Source organism: Lissotriton vulgaris, chromosome 4_1 (genome assembly GCF_964263255.1).
Source record: "Lissotriton vulgaris chromosome 4_1, aLisVul1.2, whole genome shotgun sequence".
NCBI lineage: Eukaryota > Metazoa > Chordata > Amphibia > Caudata > Salamandridae > Lissotriton > Lissotriton vulgaris.
This window is the reverse complement of record NC_141691.1, coordinates 839390845-839403674: the sequence shown is the minus strand read 5'-3', so window position 1 is coordinate 839403674 and position 12830 is coordinate 839390845. Positions and strand designations below refer to the sequence as shown.

The following is a 12830-nucleotide window of genomic DNA, read 5'->3' as shown; positions in this document are numbered from 1 at the left end:
ACGCCGGTGTTCCCACACTGGTACACACCTCTAGGGTCTGTGTCTTAAGTTTTGTTCCTCTAGGTTCAGCGGAAGTATCTTTTAACTCACTTTGTGTAACTTTTACGCACCATTGACATTGCATTGGTGCAAGCCGCACTTTCCGTGCTGCACCCGAATTCCGTGGGCTACTCCCGACTTCAGCATTGCTAGTCCTGACTGCTCCCAGCGATTCTCTAGGCCCTAGGCCTAACCACTGTTCGAGTGGTATCTCTTATACCATTTTTTTAGTATATGGTTTGAGTGGCCACCGGCCCTCATCCAAAATTGTGCAACTTTGTATGTTATACTGTGCTTTTGATTTAACGCTTGTGCCCCTTTTATCATAAAGAGTACTGGGGAGTAATTTAGAAATAAATACATATATTTTTACAATATATACTTGTGTGGTGTCCTTTCATTTGATTACAGGATTGTATGTGGTAAAACAGCTCGCTTAACACGACCTCTTAAGTTAAGCCTTTTAAGGCTGCTTAGTCCATGCTTACCACTAGGATAGCTTGTCTAACAAGGTTGACTTACAACCAGACATCTTTGGGGTTTGTTTGGACTGATACCAAGTGGTTCCAGAATTGGAAACACTACATATCAGGCCAACTTCTCACACCATTTTCATTTCTTTCACTGTTATTTCATATTAGTTACTTTAAAACTACCTGTAAAGACCCCGCGTAAAATGCTTGATTCTCTATTCTAACTATTCTCTTGTTTCCATCCTCCCCTCACACCGCTACTGCAGGAGGCTGTGAGTTAGATCTGGCCTGCTTTTTTCGACTAATCAATGAAATGGGTGGGATGCAGCAAGTAACGGACCTCAAGAAATGGAACAAGCTAGCAGACTTGCTTCGCATTCCCAAGACTGCCCAGGACAGGCTAGCAAAGCTGCAGGAGGCCTACTGCCAGTACTTGTTGTCCTATGACTCCCTTTCCCCCGAGGAGCACAAGAAAGTGGAGAAGGAGGTCCTGCTGGAGAAGGAGATACTAGAGAAGAGGAAAGGACCTTTGGAAGGCCACTCTGAGAATGGTTACAAGTTTCATTCACTTCCCAGGTTTGAACCCAAAAATGGGCTCATTAATGGAATAGTCCACAAAAATGGCTTTCACAGCAAACTGAAAGAAATGGAAAACCAGTTGAAAAATGGCAGGCGGCGACTTTTCACTCAGGAAAAAGAAATTGTTGAAGAGGAGCCCATGGTAAACGGTGTCTTGAGTGATCTCCATAAGTGCGTATATAAAGTAAGTGGTTTGATTTCTGATGTCTCGCATGTAGGCATGATGCATTGTATAATACTTTCCAACCCAACCCCCTTGTTTCACTGCATGTTAAACCAGCCCAGTTATACTTGTGTGCAATGTTAGACTGGTCTTCAAGGTGCAGTTGTTATTAAGAAGGGAATCTTTTGCAGACTATATTCAAATTTCAAATGGTGTTTCCACTATAGTTTAGAAGTTGTTGCAGTGGCTGCCTAATAGGTTCATTTTCGACCAGATTGTGTAATTCTTTTATCAGTTTTATATTAATATCGGTCTGTAAGCCTGTTCCCCCAGTACCTTTGGCTATTATAATTGATCTGTGTTGGGCAGTACCAGTCCTTGCATATTTTTAACCCAAAAAGCAGATCTGGTAATTTCAACTATTTACACATTAAGTAACTTAATCTAAACTTGATAAACTTGAACCTTAGTTCTCTATTTTACTGTTGTATTTCAGGTCGGTCTTGTTTTTGTCTGTCTGCACTTTTGGGAAGTTGGAATTATTGGTTTACCTTGATCTTATGCCCGTATTGTATTGGAAAACAATTGCTGCTAAGGAGTCTCCTTGTAGGTCCTCAATATTTGTTTGGAAGGTTTTTAGGAAAATGATTAATTGGTTTATAAGTATTTTGTATAGGAGCTCCTCCTGCTGATGACACTGATTATATTGTAACCATTTTATTACACCGAAACTGTAATTTTGATATATGTGTTAATCCACATCCTGTGATAAGTTCAAGTTCTCTTGGTTCACTTTCATTTTCTTATTTTGAAGTTGTACATTTTATTTGTGTTGAAAAGCGTATAAATAGCAGTTTGTGATAGAGGAATGCACGGTTTAAATGTTCCTCACTGTGCAAAGATCCAAAAGTTTTGTGTACATTATTGCTTGTTCAGTACAGTCGTACCCCCTCCCATTTCTCCTGACCACAGTGATCCTAGTATTTGTACTTCCATCTACTGCTTATGCAAACAAAGAAGAAAAGCATTTGTAATTGTGCTACCGTGAGACTATAATGGCAAAAACATACCTAGATCCAGGAAATGCCTGCCTATTGGAATTGAATCCAGCACATTTGAGGGACCTGGATCAATTTGGTGTCTGACCATAACTGTGTGCTCAATTTTTGTCTCATTGATTTTAATTTAGCGAGAGTTGATCTGTGTTTTGAACTTGGTGAGATTCCATAGGCTTGTTTCATTGGGTAGTTTTGTGGGGATTGAGTGTGAACAGGGAGGTCAGTCTGCCAGGTAAGTATCCATTTGCTTTGGTACAGAATTTCTGTGTAAGTGCTGAACATTGTACCAGGATCAGATTGGGAAACGATTGTTGGTGTGGACTGGGTTTGGTACCCAACTTAGACTGATCTCCTCTTTAGTGTAGCAGATGGTTGGAGCCTAGGTTGAGAGGTTAGTAAGGGTCTGCTTCTTGCACCTTTTTTGCAAATATCCTAATTCCTCCACCCATCTAAATTCCTCATATCTTGAAAAATTCCATACAATACCTTTCAATAAAGAATGCCAGATCATGAGAGGACGATCTCTGCAAAAGATTCAAGCCTCTTACATCTAGGGTATTTGTAATTTTAATGTGTGGATGATTCCCTGAAGTTGTGCATAATTTCCTTGGGTTACAATTCCAGGGACATGATCCCCTAAGGAATATTACTTAATTCCTTTAGCAGTCCCCTAAGGGATATGACTTAATTTCTTCAACAGTACTCATGAATGACTCACTTTTGCTATCTTGGACATGACTTTCCACTGCTCTTAGTGGTCAAAAGAATGAAACTGAAAGAGGGTAAGAAAACCTGGTGCAGATGGCCCAGTAGAGCATATTTAGTTTTCATCTCGAAGTTTGTTTGGCACTTTTGTGGTAGTTCTTAGGTCGTGAATGCCTAAGCCCCTTCCTCAGTTTACTGATGACTTAATTTTCTTTCTGCATACCTTGTGTTCAAATTGCCTACTATGGTCATGGACTTTTAGAGGCATAGTGCTCTTCTGTATTCTCTTAAATTGGCATGTGGAACATTTGCATCTAACAACTGTGTTAATTCCAGATAATGACTTGCACTGTATGCCTAAATGTATCCACAGGGAAAGTCTGTTTCTTTGACGACCTTTTATCGGACAGCGAGAAACATCATGAACATGTGCTTTAACAAGGAGCCTTCAGTATCTGAAATAGAGGTGAGAAAATCAGAGACCCACCATTGTGTGTTTTTATGTTGTACAGGATCTTGTCTTCACTTTAAACCTTAGGGGTAAGGAAAAAATACCTGCACCCGTTTTTAGCTTTCCGAACATCCATCAGCTTGCTTTCAAAATAGTGGTAAAGTAGCATTGTCCGACCTCTTTAATAAACATGGTTTCTGATCGACAACATTACATGTGGACCTAACTTAGAATGGTACTTCCGGTCTCTAATAGTAGTTAGAAGTCTCTGCTGTTGTATCCGGTCTGTTGTAATCCTCAGGGTATTCATTGATGCATTATTTATTTAAAACATTTAGGGCCAGATGTAGGTAATTCATATTTACCGACTCTTAAATACCGAATTTTACCGATTCGGTATTTAAGAGTCGGTAAATATGAAGGGGGGAGATGTAGGTAATTCCAAATTGAGAATTACCGAATCGGTAGGATTCGGTATTTACCGATATCGGTAAATACCGAATCCTGCAAGGGTGCAGGGGGTGTCACTTTGACACCCTCTAGCACCCCAATTCCGGACTTGTGTGCCATGTTGCACACAGACATGCCCTAAGGGCATGTCTGTGTGTCACATTGCACAGGTGTGCATGCACAGATGTACATGCACACCTGAATTCGGTATTTTACCACCCAATTGGATTGGGTGGTAAAATACCGAATCTGTAAGGCCTTTGGGACTCAGAAGAGTCCCACCTACATCTGGGTTTTACCGAATCGGTAAAATTACCGATTTAGTATTTTACAGAATCGGTAAATTTACCGATTCGGTAAATTTACCGAATCTGTAAAATGATGCCCCTACATCCCAATCACCAAATACCGGTCGGTAACAGCCGAATTCGGCCGTTACCGACCGGTATTTGGGCTCCTACATCTAGCCCTTAGCCTCAAACTTTGTGGAACGTATTTTAGAACTGAAACCCAAAACAACAAACTAAATGTAATAACATTTACTATAACATAATCATGCATGATCTGGCCATACACATCCATTTCTTCAGAACTTTCTCTTTTATTTCTTCTGCTGTGCACTCTCTCTTGAAGCGTTTTTTTTTCTTTCGATCTAGTAGTTAAATGTTCACGTTCTACATCAGGTGAATCTACATCAGGTGAAGCGGAGGTTCTGTCTTGGGGTTGGTAGAGGATTTATGATGAATACTTCTGCCTGCAGAATCCTCACCGTAGAATGCTGCGATATGGAGCTTTGCTCCTAGTTGTGTTAGTCTTCTGATGACTCATTAATCTAGTTACAGCGTTTTAGGGCATGATGTCTACCCCACAAGCCATGACTCAAAGTTGTGCGATAAATGTGCTGTCATGCATCTGACTTAGTCATATTCGCTCAAGGCCAATCCCGCTAGCGGCCAACTTCATGCTTGAAGTGCTCTGGTAAGTCCAAGTCTAAGCACAAATAAGAGTGAAGCAGGACTTGATCCCCGTCTGACACTCTGAGCCAAAAGAGGTGCGAGAACATCTTGATGAGTCGTTCACCCTAGAGTTCCTCCTTCATGGAGCAGATTCCTCAGCTGTTTCTGGTGCCCCCCAATTTCTCCAGCCATTTGAGACACTGCTGCAGATTGACACCTTTAAGGCTTTGCAGGCTGCTAATTTGTTATTTACTTCTTGTTGCCTCTGGTGTGCCTTGTAGCTCTAAGGAAACAAAGATGCCCCAAGTCTGGGTACCATCAGAGGATCCTTCCTCTGTGCTGTTGGACCACTTTGGACTCCAGTACAAGCTTCTTCTCCTACACCAAGACCTACGAAGGGTTCTTTTATGTCGGTGCCAGTACCAGTGCAACCAGTGTGGGTGGAGGATCCAAGGCTGATTCAGATGTCATACACCAAACAGACTTTGGCTCAACCTCTACTCATGTTGTGCAACCTATTTACAAAAGCTTATTCCGTCATTACACATCCTGCCTCTCACCTGGTGGCTTTACCACAGCGGATGCACCAGCAGAGTTATCATTATCTTTTTGGCTCAGACTCTGAACAAGACATTCCAGGATGGGAAAGAGGATGATGATGGGACAGGAGATGTTTTCTCCCCCTCATTACACTGATGATACATTGTACTTGGGTTTAAAAGAGGCCAGTGATCTTGACCACTCCCTTGAAGCAGGGTTTGACTAACTATTTGGACTACTAACTGAATTAAATGCCTCCTTTGGTGGTCCGGTGGGCAGGTGAAGTACTAGTTGTACAGCTGCCCTCATTTGAGACCAATATTAACACCCTCAAATATATTTTTCAGCCTCGGTCTGGCATAGTTGAGCTTTTTGCTCCCTTTTAAGGAAAATCTCACCAATACCTTGATGGCCACTTGGTCAAATCCCTGCCCACTGGTTAATAGGCGGGTGGCCATACATTTCCGAATAGATTATGGCAATCATGATTTTCTTTCTAAACATCTTACTTTCAAGATTCTTGCGGCTCTGTCTTCAACCAGTAAAGTGAATCCCAGTTCACTTGCCTTAACTCCTCTGGCTAGAGAGTCCAAGAGGATTGAGGCTTTTGGCAAGCGTATGTTTTGCAGCATGATACTTTCCTAGATTTACATGCTTTATTCTGCCTCATAGAAGCTGGGTCCGGAGTTGTCTGTTTGTAGTTTTTCTTTTTTTATTCCTTTTTGAGTGGGATTTACCATTTGGTGCTATATCTCTCTTTGAAAAACGTCAGACCCATGCCCTGGAAATCCTTCAATGTAGTTGCCATCTTGAGATAATTTTTTCTGAAGTTGAGTCTGAAATCACAAGAAAGCTCCATAGTCGAGGTGGAAAAATGTGTCCTGAGGAAAATAGTTTTTTAATGAAAAACACCGAAGAGCATGTCGAAGATAACAGAGCACAAGATGGACGCTGTGGTAGACGTGGAAACCGAAAGCAACTGAACACGGAAGTGTGGCGAAGACCGAAACCCTCCACGACCACATGAGTCCCAGATTAAAAGAGGGGTATGGAGCACATCCCTTTTAGATTTTGCCCCAAGTGGCACCAGAAGTATGCACAAAAAGCCAGCCACGAAGTCTGTAACCTTTGCCTCCCGAAGGACCATTGTTTGGAAAGGTGCGCAGAATTCTATCCCAAAACCATGAGTCTGAGACAGAAGCAGTGGTGAGCGCTTTTCACATAGTCTCATCTCTATGAAGACTAAAATCCTTGAAAGATCTGGGGCTGTCGAGCAAAGAAAAGGGCACACTGAGGTACACTGAGTTGGCACGTGGAAACACTCCTTCGTTTAAGAGGTAGTCAAGGGGCAGCCAGAGAGGAAACAAAAGTGGAAGACAATGGCATCTAAACTAAGTGCAAGGTAACACCACAGGAGCTGTCAGCAGCCAGGCTGAAAATCCCACACTCTAAGCACGCACGCATAACAATTATTGATGCTAAAATGTTGAGTCTGGAACGCAAAAAGGAGCCAGAATGCCCCACAGGTCCAAATGAAAGGATGACACGGCTGGAGCTAGATCCTCAAGCCAGCTTTAACCTCAAAAGAGTATCTGGAGCGTGGTAAGGACTAGACCCTCTGGGGAAAAATGGCTCGACATCAACTCTGAAGAAAAGGGGAGAAACAACCAATGCTGAACAAAAATCTCTTGACATCGAGAAAGAGTGGACGCATGGAGGCTGACATGGAAGCCCTTTTGCGAAAGAGTTTGACGACATTAAAGAAGTTAAAAAAAAAAAAAAACCTGAAACCTAAGCAATGAAAACGGCAACTAGGAGGTTACTGAAATTGAATCACCACTCACTACAGAACCTCAGGAGGTGACTGTAAAGCAGCTCTTCTGTCTTGAGGAAGAAGAGCAGTTCCTCAAATATGACCCGTCATATGCAGGGAAGTCTAGAGCGTAGCAAGACCTGTATACTGACTCACCAGAAGAAAGCGTAGACTCCTACCTTCTGAGACTTTTACCTCCAGGTAACATCAGCGCATACATTGTCAGAGGGGCCAATATGTGTTGTCTACAAAAGACTAAAACAAACAGGAAGGACAAACCGTTCTTTGTAGCTTTTGCCCACGCGAGCAGGGGCTCCCCAGTCACTAAGGGTGCAATTGCAAGACAGATTGTACAAAGAATTGAGTAGTGTCACAAGATAGCAGAAGTAATACTGAAAGAAAGACCATAAGTGCACTCAACAAGCAGGCAACTACGGCTTTTCTGGGAAACGTGGCAGTGGATGACATCTGCCCTTCATCCACATCGTCTTCAGTAAACACGTTCACTAAACATTGCTGTGTGGACATCCACGACAAAAGGGAGGCTCAATTGGGAAAAAGAGTGCTGAAACACTTGTTTGCAAACACACACTTGGAGGAACCTAGCCTCAATATAGAAGAAAAGACCAGCATATAAGCAGTGCACCGCATGTAACTCGAGAAATGATTGATGTTGCAAAATCGAGGGTTACTTACCGGTGGAAGTAGTTTTGCAGCTGAAGAATTGTCTGGATTCACATGCAACCCCACCTCCACAAGGTGAGCTGTATTTGCAAAGATGATTCTCCAGACAATGGACAACAAGAAAAAACACAAATTAAAGTTACCAAGGGGTAAAAAGAATCAGAAGATAGCGACTACATTGAAGGATTTCCAGGATGTGCGTCTGACATTATTCAAGGAAGGACGCAGCACCAAATGGTCGACTCGACAACGCCACTCCAAAAAAAAAAAAAGTGGGGTGGAACCACTACTAAGTTACCTTTTTGTTTTCCTCCACCAGCCTAGCATTGCTGTCGGTTAATGCTGTCTACTTATTCGGCTGCTACATGCATTCCTTTAGAGACATGCTTGGACAGAGATTTTACCAGCGGTGTTGGAAGACCTCAGGGCCTCGTGGATCAGACAATTCATGATGGACAAAATGTCATCAAATAGGTTGTCCTAGCTAGCCTAGATACTACTAATTGCCTGGGAGGGCTGCTGGCACCAGTTTTGTGCTTCGCCAACGCTCATAGGTGCCCTCCACAAGAATTTCTGGTGATATGCAAGCCTCTCTAATGGATATGCCTTTTGAGAACTCACACCTTTTTGGTGAAAAGACAGGTTCTGTGTTGGAGTGCTTGAAGGAAAGTAGAGCCATGGCTTGCTCCCAATGTCTCTTAACCCCTGCCTAGCAGTTTACACCCCAATTTGGAAAGTACATAGAGCTATGCCAGTGGGTTGGTGTATAGGGCAAGACAGCCTCCCAAACCTGTACTCACCCTAGTCCTTTCATTGACATGGGTCTTGCAGGAAGCTTGCAGGCCACCAGGGGCATCATTGCTCCCTTTCTCCCTCCCCTGCCGCAACAAGCACCAAACCTCTTTTGTTTGCCCTTATTGGTGCATGCCTATCCAGTAGGGTGAAGGGTCCAGCACTTCTCTGGGGTGGACGATCCATCACGTCCAACAGATGAATCTTACAGATTGTTCAGCAGGGCTACATCCTCCCTCTCCTTTGTGCCCTGTAAAACAATCCTATCCCTCTACTCCCCTATTAAAGACAATGTCAAAAGCTCAGTTACTGTCCAAGTGGGCTATCAAAAGGGCACTGTACACTGAGAGGATTGTTACATTCGTTATTTCTTTGTGCTGAGAAAGGACAGGGAGGGGAGTATCGGGCCTATTTGGAACCATCAACCTCTGAATACCTTCCTTCTGAAGGACAATTGCAAAATGCTTATGCTGGCCTACGGCATGTCTCAAATGGACCCTCGTGACTGTAAGGTATCCTGAGTATCCCACAGACGTTACCAGCAGTTCAATGTAGGCCATGAGCATTTTCAGTCTGCTGTGCTTCCTTTCAGCCTCACCAGTGCCCCTTGGTTGCTCACAAAAGTGGTGGTGGTAGTTGCTGCCCACCATCCGAGATTGAGGACACAAGTTGTCGTCCTTCCTTGAGAACTGGCTGTCGAAGGTTGGCTTTGCACAGTCATCTCTGTGTATAGTCATAATCTTGTGAATAGTCCTGTAGTGTAGTTCCTATATTCCCAATAGGCTCTCGCATTGGAATAATATATACTACTAGCTTACGCGTTGCTGCGATCTCAGAAGAAAGGAAATCTAAGAAAACTTGTTATGATAACATTCAATTAACATTGTGTCATTTTTATTGAAACTTATTCATTTAAATACGGAAAACATTTTAAAGTGTTTTAATTCTGTGTATTTATTCGAGTGCTTGTGGATACACTGTATTTTTTGTTTTTCCGTCTGGTGCGAGTAAATCAGAAGGTTTTCTGACGCGTGAGCTGGCCACATACAGTTGTCCATGTGAGAAGCACGGATTCTCCAAATGTAGTCCACACACTTGCATCGATTGTCCTTGTGCTTTGTTGATGGTCATTGCAAAAGCGAGTTGCACTGTAAACGTTCAGTATTGGAAAGATTATGTCGGCCCTGGAGGCATGAACTGGGGGCCGATATTTAACAAATCTTTTTTTTTTTTTTTTTGCCTGAAACCTTTGTGGGAGTGTACTCAACAGCTTCCCAAAGTTTCATGGCAATCGGAGGAATGGTGTAGTAATGTAAGGACAAACAGACATACTTTCGTTTTTATATATATATAGATAGATTTGACGTAGGACTGAGGTCTACTAGGTCTCTATCGAATATATTAGACTTAATTGTGAGTGCCAGCTAGCTCGGAGGTCACTAGAAAGTTTCTTGAATGAACAAGAAGAGATTAGTTTCTGACAACTGCATAAACATGACAACTTTGTTTCCTAAGAATAAGAAATGTATCTCTAGAGTCGCGAAACAAAAGATAGTTATTTCACTCAGTCAATCGTGCATGCTTCGTTTCACCAGAGGTGCAGAGAAATAGAGAGACGGGCGTTTTCAATAAAAAGGTATTTATTGAACAGTCTTCTTTCTCATGCAGAGGAAATAAACTGCTACAATCGTAATACTGGTTGCAAAGTACAATGCGTACAGTACGAAGAGTATTATGAAATAATACTGTAAAAGCATGATATGGTTTCTAAGCTGTAAAATATATAGAATACATACATTATTAAAGACTAAAAATACTCAACTGGGGCTTCTAAAATACGCCTACCCGGTGTACCTCAACTAAGTAGGAGGGAAGAAGTAAGTGAGGTGTAGCTTAGTTTCAGTATTCTTTTGCCAAGAATTCTCTAAGGGTCTAATCAGCTCCGTACCCTGGTTTTAAAATGAAGGAGGTCTAGTATCTCTCTCTCAGGACTTGATTTCCCAACAACCCGCAAGGGTAGCTTGGAAACACTGGAGCTGGATTTCTCTGCAAGAGAAAAGACAGCGTCTCTCTCAGTGCGTCTGCTGGAGGGTCGGCTTCCCTCCGCACTTGCTGCGGGGAGCTGTGTCGTGTAGGTAGATAGTCGAACTACTGCTCCAAACCACCGTTTGTTTGCCTGGGCAAGTGTGGGCATTTTTATACCTTGAAGGTGCCGAGTTTGACGTAAGGTTGGACATAATAACGTCTTCAAAGACTCAGTTCTTTGAAAACTCCATGAGTTCTTGGTTAAATCAATATTCATATAAGGAGTAGTCCCCGACTGCTGAAAGCGGGTTTTTCCAAGAAATCGTTGTGGATTTTCAGAACTAGTGGAAGTAGCCATGCCGTATTTGGACTGCATAGGCTAAGTCTAAATATGGTTATGATTTCTATGCCTATATAAGGATAGGGTGATTTATACCTATATATGGGTTTGAATCGGGAAAATTACACTGAGGTCCTAAATTCATATACAACAGTACCGCCCATTTGCGTGGACCCCGGAGCAATCAAAATAGTCTCTTAAGTTGTCTTCTTCTACAGTCCTGCATGGACACTTAAGAGAAATTCAAAGACAAATAATGCAGCCTAAAACTACAAGGCTACATTGGCCAGCACTTCATCTCGAAGTTAAAAAGATAGCCAAATAATATTCAATTTTACACACTTTGTAAAGTTTCACACCTAGAGAAACTCCCCTTCACAAAAATCCTTTGTCACGATAGAGAGGATTGGTTGGACAGACAAGCCCCATAGGCTGCCATTGTGTGTCTGGAAAAGGGATACCGTGCCTTTAAGGAACTCTCCAGAGACCCTCGTTTTCCCAGGATGCACAGCCAAAGGCCTTTTACTTTCAGTTCTTTTTTTCCGGCTCCTGCTAGCAGGACCCTGGAGCATTGAGCTCTACCTTTTTGGGTATATCTTCAATATTTGGAGCTTTTCCAGTTATTTGAGTGTTTCACTCGACGTCTGGGGTCTTCCTCTTCCAGATGCTGTTTTTTTTACCAGTTTTACCACCTCTATATTGTTGAAATGCCAGCTTTATTCGACAAGTGTCCTGAGTGTGGTAGGAAGAAGCCTAAATCATACCCCCCACAGAGTATGCATACTCTGTCTCCCTTCTTCCCATGTCCCTGATTCCTGTGATCTGTCACTCTATCTCCAGGAAGACCCTGCGTGACAGGGAGAAGATTCGTCTCCAAGGCCTGGAGCAGAGGAGACATTAAATACCAGGAGGGACTTCTGGGCATGGAGGGACTCTATCATCTTCCTCTGCATCGGCCTCTGGGGGGCTCCCCAGTCAAGAAAAGGCCCAGGAAAGGCACCAGTCCCAGTCGGCATCGATGGCTTAGACGTCCGCGTCGAGAGGTAGGACGTTGAGACCTCAGACAAGGTCGAGGACTTCACCGGCGTCGACACACCATCGGCGTTGTGATGAATCCCAAAGAGGCAGGCGCTCGCTGTCGAGGCGACACTGCCGTTCGCCGTCGACGCGAAGATTGACATCGAGGAGAGCAAGATCGCCGTCGAGGCGAAGACACTTTAGGTCGGGGAGTTCGTCGACGTCTAGAAGGACGACGTCGAGAAGAGACGTCGAAGAGGTAGACGTCGAGGAGGGACAAGTCGACGTCTAAGAGTAAGTCGAGGCCCAGAACGGTGTCTAGTGCCTCTTTGGTTAGCGTTTCCTCATCATCGGCGAGTCACATGTTGCGGTGACGGCGGCCCTCGTCCTCTGAGAGATCTACCTCCAGAGCATCCTCTAGGCCTGCTCGTAAGAAGAGGAGAGTTCTTAGGTCACCGGACTCTGATTATTCCCGGACCTATTCGCCCTCAAGGCCCAGGACGCCTACGCCTCCTGCTCTTCCACTACTTCCTCCGCCTCCTCCACTTCTACCTCCTCCTCCTCCTCCTCCTCCACCGCCTCCTCGGCCTCCACAACCAAAGCCTTTGGTTCCGGCTCAGCCTCTTCCGATTCTGCAGGCTCCTGGGCCGGTGGTTCCTGCAAGGCCCAGAAAGCCAGGGTCAAGATCCAGAGGAAGGCATCTCTCTCGCAGTGAGCGTAGATAATCGAAGTCACGTCGGCGGAG

At 43.7% G+C, this 12830-nt stretch overlaps 1 protein-coding gene across 2 annotated transcripts in view; it reads left to right on the top strand.

Annotated features, from left to right (window-relative positions):
* Positions 1-12830, top strand: part of JARID2 (jumonji and AT-rich interaction domain containing 2) — a 684143-nt gene that overhangs the window by 518469 nt on the left and 152844 nt on the right. For both annotated transcript variants that reach the window (XM_086965161.1, XM_086965160.1), the window contains exons 8-9: positions 779-1275; positions 3391-3483. In XM_086965161.1, coding sequence (XP_086821287.1) covers positions 779-1275; positions 3391-3483 — 590 coding nt within the window. The remainder of the gene's footprint in view (positions 1-778; positions 1276-3390; positions 3484-12830) is intronic.